The following is a 13,737-nucleotide window of genomic DNA, read 5'->3' on the forward strand; positions in this document are numbered from 1 at the left end:
GAACAGCCTGCATGTTGATTTATTTCAGGGTGCATGTGGTCCTGGTTTTGTGAGACTAAAATACAAAGTATGTATGCTTGGTTTGATTCTAATAAGTGCAATTTCGTAGAGAAGATGCTAAAAAGCAACACTCCAAGCTGTAAATGCTCTCTATATTCAGACATACTGTAGATGGGAGTTCTTGGTGCCCTGCAGTAGCTCCACCGCCTGTCTCTTCCCTGATGACGTCTTACAGGAAGCCAGCATCTGTTTCAGCTCATTCCCATTGGCTGAGTGAGAGGGGCTTCTGGGCATGCCCACTTCCACAAATGTGTCAGAGCCTGAAGGAAACAAAACATACTTTAATATAAAAAATGAATTTAAAATACAAAGTCCTATGACAACTATAGCTTAATACTTTTTTCATCTATTTAAAAAAAATGTTTGCCAAGCACTTTTGCCACCGTTGACAAAGAAATCCTAAATCAACATTTAAATGCTGCGCAGCATTTTTCCTTCTATTTAAACCCAGTATTTCTACACAGTTGCATCTAAAGATCATGTAGCCCATGGTTACTTATAGTAGAGAAGTCTGAGTGGAACTGATTGATTTAAATATTTCTGTGTTCAGTACTTAACTCGGTGCTAGTGTTACAATCAGGCTTTAATAAAATCATTAGTATTGTATTAAATGAATTACATTCCAGTAGTGATCGGTTAGTATGCTTTAAATGGTGTGATTGTTTCCAATAACTCCAGGGTGTTGCAGTGTCTAAAATTCAAATGTACTGAAAAAACCAAGATGTAATTATTTCCAAAGCTCACATGGTTTTATCTAAAAAAGTTTTCACTACTGTCAAATAAATGTTTGCTCCCCCGCTTGACGCACACAGACGCGAGGCATGCGCTGGCGAAAAGATAATTGTTATTTGTAAAAATATTTGTAATAGTTGATTTAATAAAAAAAATACTAATTGAATCCGATGAAATACTGTATTCCAATTGAGGATTTATTCTTATAAGGGAAGTCATAAAATGTGACGACGGACATTCCAATTGTAATTTTATACCTCAAAAGAAACTTCAAATGTAAAATAAGAAAAACATAATTCGATACAGTGTGAGTCTGTTCTGAGTGATGAGTGATTCAAAGGAGTGTGTGTAGCTTGGTGGGCATATGTAAGTCTTCATGTGTTTAAGTGTCACAGGTCCCAGTTGGATCCTGGATTAATTAAAAACACAGCAGCTGTAATTAAAGTGGTCCCTAACCCCTCCCCCACCAATTGACTCTGTGTAACAGGATGTATGTATGCTGAATGTGCATGATGTACTGTACGGGGTAAAATAATATGATGTCAGTCAATCTAACAAGGCTCTCTGGGGTTTAATGTTTTAACGGTTCCCCTGCACTCCCTCATTCCACAGAGCGGAGTGGAGTCGGACTGGGCGAGCCAGTCCAAACACATTCTGGGACACAGGGGGAGGTAAGGGAGGGGGAGGAAACCTTACCGGGACACACCGCATTGGGGGAGGACCAGCTCAGAAAACAGCGTGGAAAAACGAGACGCGTGAGAGGGAAAGTTTGAGGGGAAAACCGCAAGTGTAAGACACGGAGGAAATGAGGGCTTTTCTGAACCACTAGGAGACCAGCAGTTAATCCGTCTCCGTTCCAACTCAATAAATGTAGTCAGAGGGAGAATGAGGTTAGGAGAACAGCACAGAGAAATTGAAATAAGTTCATTCAAGGAATTTCTCTTTTAGTGGGTTTAAGGGTTACATAAATCTCAAGTGGAAAAGCGTAGATTGGACATTTATGTAAAGTCTGCACGATCGAGCAGAGTCAAAAATGTTGACAGCTCAAAAATGTTGTCAGCCCAAGGTTAAACTCACACATAAATCACAAGATTTTAAATGTATCTTTAACCTAACTGACCCAGAAGTGGGCAAGACTCCTTCTATAAGTAGAATTTGATATAATATAATAACTTCTTAAGAGAGTTGAAAGTTAGACCCCAAAAAAGAATTGCCAAAGAAAATAGTTAAAATCCAATTCATCTTATATTAAAATGTATTTGAAGTGTTTAAATATACTGGCGGTCACTTCGTTATTAAGACATTTACAGGTGATAGGCATGTGGTTACTCTGCCTGCATAAGAACAGGAAAGGTTTCACATTTTGGATAGAGGTGATTATCAGATAAGATAGGAACTACATGTGCTTTCACTAACTTCTGCATTCTTAAGGTCTAAATATAATCTTTAAATATACTCACAACGGACGCAGACTAATGTGTGTCCATGCACTAAAATGTTTTACACATGTTTCGTGGTTTGAACAGCGTGCACAGGGCTGCACGGGGGCTTTGGCAACAGGGGCGGGTGACTCAAAACCTTTAGATTAGTTATTTTAGCACAAACAATATCACACCTACTTTAGTTTTCTGAAAATATTCTGATATAAAATAATATTATTTTTTATATAAAATAAGAGCAAATACTGCAAAAAAAATGCAACAACCACATATTATTATTTGGGAAATTGCAACAAAAAAATGTAGTACATCTTATCTTATCTTATTAGTTGCAGGTTAGTTCAGAGTTGCTAAAGAGGAATACCTTCATCTGGGCTGGACTTGCTGGACCGCGGTTCTGAGGGATTGTGTCCGCTGGCCTCCTGGACGGAGTCACATGGCGCCGGACTCAAAACGGTTTCTGCAATTGACGCAGTTGCTATCCTCCCATAGACTGAGCTAGCATGCTATACACGAATGCACACATGGACATAAACATACAGAGCAAAATACATACACGACAAATGAGATTTACTGAACAAAAAAGGGAAAAATAATATTGCCGCATACAGGGAACAAAGGAGCCAACCTTGACATGTCCATTAAGCGTGCAGGAGCCCTTGCAGTCAGGGACCCCGTTGGACTGTTTGTCTATGGGGGCGAGGCCAGGCGGGGGGGAAGGTGTATTCTGTGTGTAACCCTGAACGCCTGACAGCAGGATGCTGTTCAGCGTGGCCTGGGCCGCAGGGTGCAGCATCAGCTGAGCGGAGAAGCCTGACAAACATAAGCGGTGCAGAATGTTACATTAACCATTAAAACGTTACGATTTGTACAAGGGATAGTTGTATGATAATCATTGATACCTGTACATGACTGCCTATTGTCTATATATCTAACAATATGAAATAAAATAAAACAATATAAATTATTGAAGTTATATTTGTGATTTGAGTATTTCCACCTTAATATAAGAGTAATTCAAACAAATGGACGAAGACTGACTCACAGTGAACAGTTGGGCAAATGGGGAAAATCCATGCAGATTTATACACATCTTATACAAACCTTGGGTGCTGGTGAGCGAGCTGGGCCAGAGAGAGGGGGAGTGTGTGGGGGTGCTGGGGCTCGGGGGCTGCAGGGGGCTCATGGAGGAGTTCAGGCTGTTGAGGAGGGCGTTTGGTGCACCAGAGTTGGCCAGGGAGTGGGCCGCCGCACCAAGGAAACCTGAGGAGAACAGAAAGCAAGGGGAGAAAGGGGAGATGAATAAATCAGTGGTGGGTCCTGTCAAAGCACAGAGCCATTTTTCAAGCTAATCACATGTTACAATACGTCCTTCGAAAAAATAATCGTGGTTTCCCAGCTATTTAACAGGAATTCCATCAAACTGTCATCAAGCAGACAGCAAACGAGGGAAGGAATTTCTTAGATTTCTACAAGGATGCGAAAGTATATATCTTGCGTGTCCTCATGCCCAAAAAACCCATGTTATTGAGAGCACCAACAATGTGGTGCTCGGTGTCTCGACCCAAACACAGTGTAAGAAAACAGAAAGAAGCAGGTCTGTGGCTTTAACAAAGGGCTAGTTTGGCTCCAGGAATAAGGCCAGGGCTTCTTCTGGCTTTCTCGCCTGTAATCTGAGGAAAAGAAGCATGTAGCAATTACTAAAGGCAAGGATGTGGTCGTCCACAGCTTCTCCCCGGGCCCCTGGGTTTAAACGAGATGGCGAGAAACCTACTGTACTGGGAATTCATGGCACATTGTTGTTTTTGTTGCCAATTTTATATCTATTTAATTTTCCTACCACAGTAAATGGGGAGTTGAAGGACATAAAATAAAGGTTATTTGAACAATATCATAAAATACCAGCACGCTAGGTCATAAAATCTGACAAAACGTGCCAAACTCCTGTAAAAAATCATTGATTTCAAGAAAACCCTCAACACGATTAGAGATCTAATATCAGTGCTTACTCACCCCATATGCCCTACATACGTATAACCTCATGGCTGCAGACATTACATTAATAAAAAGAAACAAAGATAATATTGACGATATTAAACTATTGTCATATTCTCTCAAACATCGAAAGGAAATTCCTAAGTCACATAATGTAGAGTTGCTCTGGCTAGCATTTGATGGTAAGGATATACAAAACAAACAATTTATCTTCAAACAGATAAAAAGTGATGGATGTATTGCTGGCATGTGCCATGAGCTACTTCCTGTCAGCTTATCTTCTTCTCCTACAGCCTTGATGCATAATTCATCACGTCCTCATTTCCATGTTTTGAAAGTCTGGCCAAAAAACATGCATCATATGAAAACTGAAAGCAGATAACTTGAGATAAATATTTATCGTTTATTACTACTTATACTGAAATCAAATTAAAATCATCCGTCGCAACACAAAAATGCAGTTCCCAGCTGAACTCTGTGTCTTCATGTTGAGGTCAGCGCTGCAGACAAACAAACTCCTACGTGAGTTTTAACCGTTCGTCATCCTATGATTCATGGTTTTGCAATTCATTCACAGCGGATGCAACTACATTTGTATCAAGGTTATTTTGAGATGGGTGGCTGATCAAAGATCTGCACACGTGGTACTCATTTCTTGGAATAAAATTCATACCATCATAGTGAGCTCAGTCCTGCAGACATCTCCTACTGTAAAGCACATACAGATGATAATGCTAAACCCCATCGGTTGTGATTTATGTACATGTTGAGAGCATCTTTTAATCTTCCATTTTAAAAATGACTTGTGTTAACCAGGCGATAACAGGCTTTGAGGAGATCTGGCTCACAGATTTCTAAAATGGATGTGTGTGTGTTGCTGGTACACCTGCGAATGACAATGATGTATGAGGACAATACTTCCCATACAAAGACAGTTCATCTTGAATGCATTTCTTGCAAGGACAACAAGATGGGGCCACTTCTTATCTTTCCTCACTAGTTTATCTTTTCCGTCCATCGTGGAAAAAGTAGGAGAAACTCAAGTAGCAATTTATTAACAAGTTAGGAAGTGTCATTACCCAGATTGCTCAGCCCCAGGCCAGCTGAGGCCAGGATGTCCAGGCCGACGGGACAGATGAGGGACGGGGACGGGAGGTTGGTGGCGGGATTCAACGCCACAGAGGGAGAGGAGGACATCACCCCGTTGCTCTCCAGACCCAGGAGGAATTTTCGGGCTTCGTACATGTTCACCGCATTCCTCTCCACGCTCTTGACTATCACCGACTGAGAGGGAGAAGAAAGAGATGATGGATAAAGAATAAAAGACAGGTGGAGTGGACAAGGAAGTAAAGAGGAGAATAGGATGGAGCGAGGGGGGGAAAAGAGAAGGAGAAAAGGAAAAACAGGGGAGGAGGCGGAGATTGATATGGCGGGGAATGTTGGCAAAAGAGATAGGGAGAAAAAGGGAGGAAGGAAGAGGGAATTAGAGTAGATTGAAAGGATAAACATGGAGGCAGTGTGGGAGAGAGAAGGAGACATGGGAGCTAAATGTGGTAGAAAGTGTTCCTTAATTAATAGCATAACAAATCATATTCCGCTAATTGATACCAGTGAAGGGAATATGAGACAGATAATCAATGACTATTATACAATTATACGGCATTTAATCAGTATTGAATAATTATAAACAGGAAGGATTTTGAATCAGTGAGAGAAATTACTGAATCATTGAATGCATGGTTTCTCAATTTTCACCACAGTAGTGTGTTGTGGTTAAAACAAATATTTTAATCTCTTTCATTTATTGTTTTGGTTTAAGTGGTTTATTGTTAGATTTCTGTTTAAGTTGTTATCGCTTAATTTATTTAATTGTATTTCATACAGTGAGCATGTTGGTTTTGCCAGTGTGCGGCAGTATGATCTGTAAACCATTCGAAAAAACTGAATAAAATACGAAAAAAAAAGTTTAAAATAAATGACATTTTCCACATGAGTAGAAACCCCACCCTTAATAAACATTAAATACAAATAAATGTGAGCACAAATCATGCCCTGTTTTTGTTTTGCCAGCGTTGAAAATGGATTGTAATTATGATCAGTCTCTCTGAAACACACACACACACACACACACACACACACACACACACACACACACACACACACACACCACACACACACACACACACACACACACACACACACACACACACACACACACACACACACACACACACACACACACACACACACACACACACACACACACACACACACACACACACACACACACACACACACACACACACACACACACACAACCACACACACCACACACACACAAACACACACACACACACACACACAAATACACACACGCACCCTCCTTTAAGGGACTTCCAAAGTGCCAGGAGCACGGAGACTCCGGCACGCATTTGGACAGCCTTTTGGATTACTGCTGTCACCTCGTTAAAATGTTTAAGTGAAGGGTTCTTAAGAGGATCTGGGCTGGGTCTGTGTTTACTCTGGCACCTCCACATCAGTCCCTACAGGCCTGTCTGGTTTGGGCACTGGGCCCTGGCTCAGGATGGGACGTGGGCACCTCAAAGAGACACTATAGGCCAAGTTATGAAATATGATTAGGTATAATATGTATTGAACAACATTAGACCATCAGAGGGTGGCTTTAAATTGAACACAGGTGCACCACAGTTGCTGCTTTATCACAATATGGAAATGATAAAAGCATTTCACTAATTCAGTTTTGTTTAATGAAATGTGAATGCGCGTACCGCCAGTTCACCACTTAATTAAGATGAAAACACGCAAAACAAGACGGTTATTTTTCAGTGAGAATATCCAAGGTGTAACAGAAAGATGTAGTGTTCCCAGAAACATGCACCGCAGCCTGGGATTCCCACTGTGGCAAGTGTAGGTTTGCCAAAACTCTTCTCAGTGTTGGTATGGCAGGATTTCCTTTGGTATAAGGTTCAGTTTTTCCTTTTAAATTTCATTAAATAGCGTTGAAATATGACAGGGTGATCTTTAATTTATTTCAATGTCATGCTGTGACATTTGCAGTAGAGTAAATCTCCAATAGAACAGATGCTTGGTTGTTCGTTGGCAGACTTTTTTCCTCTTTCTCTGCCAGCATTTGGACAAGCAAGACAGCGGCTAGGTTTTTCTCAGGGTGAAGAGCTAGGATATGTTTACTTCTAAAATGTAAGAGTAGTTTCAGCAGGATTATATAATTTCAAATATCTTCCCCATTCCCTACTAACCTCTGTTTTATTTCAGCGCAACAATGGAAACTGGCAATTCATCACACTTTTCTCGCTCATCAAATATACTTTTTAATCCAACTGAAAATGCTTAGTAAGTATTACACTGTACAAAGAAACAAACTTATATTTAAGGCCACATTTGAATTTAAACAAGAGTTTGCAGCCATGCTAGCTAGCTGACTTTTTTGTTGTTGTTGTTAAAAACCCATCTTAACAGTGGCATGGCTTAGGCTTTAAATGCAGTGCTATGCCAAGGTTGGAGCTATATTATTTTTTCTTTAGATAAAACATAAAATAAATGTATATATGACGCATTTCAAATTACACCAGAGGAAGACTCAACATGAAATGTCAAGGGAATCCCCAATGTTATTAGAATGCATCCTCAGGGCATGATTAATGTCTGTGCAAAGCAATCCATCTAATGGTTGTTCAGATATTTCACTCTGAGTGATTGACTGAAATCAACATCTCTACAGATAAACCCTTAGTGTAAAATCCCCCTAAACCCTCCGTGCAGTGTGAGCATAAGCCTGGAGTCATACCTTGCTGGGCTGTTTTGGCTTTGGTTTGATACTGATGAAGACATCCAGCTGCTCCATTAGCGCTGTGATACACTGGGGCTCCACCTCAATGTCCTCTTTAATGTCAAACATTAATACCAGAGGCAAGCAGCCCTGCGGAGGAAACACAAAATTAAAGTATATGAGCAACAAAACCATTATTTTCTCATGTCAGCAGCAGAGTTATATCTTTCCGGGCCTGACCCTGTAATATAAGCTATTTCTCATAACAGTGGTACAGTACATTTCCTTATTATATTATACCATTTGCAGACCTATATGTTAGGCATACCAATAAATACAAGATCCACTGCTGAGTTCATCCCACACAGCGTTTGGGAAATTCCGCAAAGAGCAATCTGTTTTGCATGATCACCACCACAAGCACCACAGACCTCTATATTTTGGGCCGAGTGCTGGCCGGCGTTCCTATTGTGAGTGGGTGTAATTAGCAACAGAGTATAGAGGCCAGGCTGGCTCTGACAGGGCCTGAGATTGAAGCTGTAATCTACAGTCTGGCTGGAAGAGGCCAAATCACACAACTGAGAGCTGGACTCCTCTCTAGTGCATTCACAGCTACTCCCCTACTCCTTCTTTCCCCTCCATTTCTCAACTTCATCTCCCATCCCCTGCTGTCTATGCTTCTCCTCCCCCCTCTAACTCTTCTTAAAATAAATCATTTTTTGTACAGCCTCACTCAGACAGAGAGTGAGAGTCTCCCTCTTGTGTGTCCACACCAAGAGAAAGTCATGTTTAGCCACTACAACAACTTTGGCATTTGCTAAATGTCCTTGGGGCCAAATGGGAGACCGCAGACAAAGAGAAGGCCTCTGTTACTGAATTACCGCTCCACATTATGGATCTCCACACAGAAAGCCAAAGTTGTTTATCACTTATATGCCCCAGCTCAGCAGAAGTGTTTTAGCCAGTGGTAATTAAACGGCCATCACTGTTGCACAGTTTTTAAACAGACATCTGATTATAATCAGCAATTCAGATAAGGGTAGCCTCAGTGGTTACAGGCAACAAGACAAGAATGACCACAGAGCATTTTTAACACACAGAAATGTAATTGTGATGCGCTTTCTACTGGTCCAAAAAACTCCAATGTGCTAACCTCTGAATTACAGGCAGCGTAATTTAAATCCCCCAAAATATACTATACATGCAAGCCAAACCATTACCATCAACACCGAGAAGGATAATCTGTACACAGCAAAGACATTAAGAGCCCAAACCAAGCTGACGCAAATGCGTGTGTCCATCTCACATGCAGGTATGTGGCTAAGAATCATGCATCGTGTGCCAGCTACAGATTGTTGTACAACTGGACCTTTCAGCAGCAAGAGCAGAGCCAAGAAAATCTCGCCGAGGCTATACAGAAGCCGCAAAGGCAATCATGGTTTACTTCCTAAAAGCCATCTCAAAACCCACGCATCATTCACACATACCATGATGATGTTAGTGAGACAATGCCACCATTATAGCTACCAAACAACATGTGGAATCTGTGTATGTAAAGAAACCAATGCAATCCCTTAACCCCGAAAAACAAAGCTTAGCAATTTAAAGTAATTATTTACAACCAGTGGATGTCAAGAAGGAAAGCACACACACCATGAGGTACTGCCGTGCCAGGCAGACTGATTCAATGGTGCCCTGGATGTAGACTGTGGATTTCTTCTGGGGGCTGTTGGGGTCGGGGAAGTGGATCTGGGCTCCGGTTCTCTGAGTGATGTGCTTGATGTTGCTGCCATTGCGGCCCTTCATGAAGAGGTGGTGCTGGGGAGCGATGTCCAGGTGGGTGGTGACTGAGATGGTGCTCGCCAGGCTGCCCGCCAAGTGCTCCAGCAGCAGAGCCGTGCCCCTCTGGGGAAGCAAGGGAACAAGGCAATGTAACAGTGGAAAAATACATTATACATTCCTTCTAGCAGTCTGTGAAACTACACATAGGTACAGGGTGCTTTGAGCCGAATGCTAACCCCACCTATATCAGTATCTTACATTGTCTCAGGACTATTAATGTCTTCACAAAAACTCTAGATAAAAACAAACATCATTTTGGCTTCAAAATCATAATATGATTAGAAGTAAATGTGTATTCAATCCTACTTTACATGAAAACTATAGCATCCATGCCATCATGTATTCAGATTATAACAATCTTTCGTTTTGTATGAGGAGTATACAATATAAAAGTGAGTTTTCTATATCATTTTGGGTGCATGCTTATAGTGGGAAACGTCCAGCGGATGTTAAAATTAAATCTGCCAACAATAAAACAAAGAATAAATTATGGTCAATTTACTGACTTGTCCCAAGACTATAAAAGTAGAAAGGAAATCACATTAAAAAGCTGGAACAATATCACATCTAGGGCAATTTCCAGACCACATCAACGTTCAGTTACCAAGACGAGCAGTAGGGCATATAGCCCATCACATCAGTGTTTTCTATACAACCCATGGAAACTATTATATTTTCCACTGCATCTGCTGGCCTGCTGAGCACTCTCATTCCTCGCTGTCTCTGCTATGCCTCTGCACGACATCACTTGGCCCAGTAAACCAAGTCATTTCCAGAGTGCAAAGGGAATCCACACTGTGGCCAGCATAACACAACAATCCACAGTGGTTTTGGCAATCCAAGGGTCTCACACCACCACATGACATAGTGCACATATTCCTCTAATACACTCGCCTTCATCTGGCATGCTTCCCGATCCCGACTGACCCCTCCGACCTACCACACACTCAGGGGTCGTGCTATTTAGTTTATGCATGTGCACAGAACACAGAAAATGTGTCTAAATGTACACTAGTATGCAAATCCAAATGTAAGTGCAGTAGCGTACATGAATAAATAAATGCAGGGATGCATGTATGCCAAATGCATTCGCTGGCACAGAACTGGGTGCCACATTGTTAACAGAGGCTCTATAATGGACACTTGGCACGACTTTATTAACATAATCCTTGGAAGGCTTTAACTAGCCGCAACTAAGATGTTAAGGAATCTGTGAGTATATGCAATACATCAAAAATACATTAGGTTTATGCATTAACAATATGCAGATTGGAAAGACAGTAAGAAATATCACAATCTAAAAAATAATAATTCAGGAGAGACTTCTGGACTTGGTGGTGTTTCAAGAGCTGAACCAGCAGCTGTCCAGTTTAAGCGACCAAACATCTCTCAGCACTCTCTTGCCCCTGTGGTGCTGAAAGTAATGAGGCACTTAAAGCAAGAAAAGTGAGGAACACTGACAGTGTTGGTGGGCCTCGACATGCGGCAGCTCTGGAAAGCTTTTTTTGGTCTGTGGCTCGCCATGTAAACGTTTGGGGAAGAATGAGGGTATTAATTCAAATATTGTTACGCTGAAATGACAGGTCAGGGCTCAGTTAGTTATTCAAGCAATTTTGACACAACACTGGCTTTTGGGAGTGTTGAAACTGCAACTTTTGTGATTTGCCCCCCTCATAACCTCAGTCCAATTTAAAGGGAAACATCCAAACAAAAACATTATTGATATTGTTGATATTATTGCGACACTAAATAAGTGTATATATAGAGGTTTACTGTAAAATGGAAACTAGAGCATCAACATCGAAATAATTTGATGACAAAATCATGTGAGTCATATAGTCAATATGTACTGAAATGATGGGCTTATATGTACTGTATAATAATAATGCACAAAACAATTATTACAATGACAGAACAGTATTTGACAACAATCTTGTAATCGTTTCAACACTTATCAAGCAAACTAGCTCAGATTACGTGAATATTTGATGCTTTTCTTTCTTTATGGGTTTTTAATTTGAATATGTTGGGGTTTTGGTTACTGCTAATTCACTCAACTATCCAGTAATGACACCACATTTTTGAGACCCTCCTCACCTTGACAGCATTGGTGTTGTTCTGCGAGCCGCGGACCACGCCGGTGGCCCTGTAGAGGCGGGTCGAGGGCTTGAAGGAGACGGTGAGGTTGTATGTCTGCGAGATGTGCTGCACGGTGGGGGAGCTGGGGTCCGACTGCATGATGGCAGGAAGCTCGAAGGACAGCACAACGGGGAGCAGCTCCTACAACATGGAGGGATTTAAGGAGAGGAGGGAAAAGAAAGTGAAATGACTTAGGAAAAAAAACCTAAACCATGCTGAAATACTGCAGTTATGATAGCTTATCATTATGCTGCCATATGCTCTGCCAGGAAGTAAAACATTTAATGTTAGATTTCTTTAACAAAAATCACAAACAGGCACTGTTTTATCACATTGAGCTGTCACTCAGAATGATTAAGACCATATGGCACCAAGTAAAAACACGAAAAAAATGGGTGATTTCTTTACATAGTGTAGAGACAGATGTGACTTGACATACAGACATAACAACAGTTCCTTTAGCAGAAGGTGGCAAAACTTGGAATGTAAATCTGTCGGCTCAAATAAATCCAGAGAAGTTCATTTAAAGCGAGGTCAGCAGTGTCAGCATTACAGATATCCTTTGTTACATGAAGTTTGCTACAGATTTGAACATCACTCACACACATATTTAAAAGTTCTGCAAAAAAAATCAGCATGTTCTTTGGCACACATTGATTTCAAGTCGTTGAATTTAACCACAGGAGCAGTTTCATACTTCAGCCTTTGTCATTTGTATCACAGCAGACATTCAAACAAAATAGAGGCAGACAGAAAGGTCCTCGAGACACACACACACACACACACACACACACACACACACACACACACACACACACACACACACACACACACACACACACACACACACACACACACACACACACACACACACACACACACACACACACACACACACACACACACACACACACACACACACACACACACACACACACACACACACACACACACACACACACACACACACACAGACAGAAGAGAATGAATAGACACGCACACAATGTTATCCAAACACTGGCTCTTGGGCAGAGCGCCACTATGGTTTTGGCTGCCAGTGAAGGGCAAGCAGCATGAATTGCTCTGACCAAAGAAATGCATCCCTGATCAGTCCCATATGCGCCTGGCCTTACATTTATATCATGTTTCAGCACTCGCTCTCTCAGGGCTTGAGAAATGTAGGTCAGCACTGAGGGAAATGCAAGAGAGGACAAGCAGAGCAGCAGGAGTCGGGTGCTGAATGAAGAATGGACTGATTTTTATATGGTGGAGCTGACCTCAGCTTTTTTTCTCCTCAAAAAGTCTACCTGGCACATATGAGTTTCACATGAATTCAATCTGAAAGCGCTGTTAGAAAGCCTCAGTTCTCCCGGCATAAGGGTGAGAGATGAAGAAAAATATCTTTCGAGGTAAAGCAACCAGCCAGACCTTTCATCACCTGCCTGTCAGCGCCACCTCTGAAAGCTCAAAGAAACCCCCCCGAGAATCCATCACCTCAACAACCGACTTGTTTCAGACTCAAACACATCTCCACCCAAGAGGGCCTCTGAAATACAGTAGACCTTACAAGGCCACTGTAGTATTTCTGAATGTTAAAGGGACATTACATTCATCGCTGATCCACCTCAGGGAGACCAGCCCTGACTTCTGGCTTCAGGAGAGATGGGGGAGGATGTGGTCTTAAGGCCACCCAGAACCAAACTAACAGTGCACTGTATATTG

At 41.5% G+C, this 13,737-nt stretch overlaps 1 protein-coding gene across 1 annotated transcript in view; it reads right to left on the bottom strand.

The window, feature by feature from the left end:
• Window positions 1-13,737, bottom strand: part of LOC117499956 (protein bicaudal C homolog 1-like) — a 58,952-nt gene that overhangs the window by 10,252 nt on the left and 34,963 nt on the right. The window contains 8 exon segments of the mRNA XM_034152669.1: window positions 167-320; window positions 2,596-2,737; window positions 2,860-3,044; window positions 3,336-3,494; window positions 5,306-5,510; window positions 8,053-8,184; window positions 9,688-9,939; window positions 11,974-12,156. Of these exon segments, the coding sequence (XP_034008560.1) occupies window positions 167-320; window positions 2,596-2,737; window positions 2,860-3,044; window positions 3,336-3,494; window positions 5,306-5,510; window positions 8,053-8,184; window positions 9,688-9,939; window positions 11,974-12,156 (1,412 nt within the window).

Source organism: Trematomus bernacchii, unplaced genomic scaffold, assembly GCF_902827165.1.
Source record: "Trematomus bernacchii unplaced genomic scaffold, fTreBer1.1, whole genome shotgun sequence".
NCBI classification, from domain to species: Eukaryota; Metazoa; Chordata; class Actinopteri; order Perciformes; family Nototheniidae; genus Trematomus; species Trematomus bernacchii.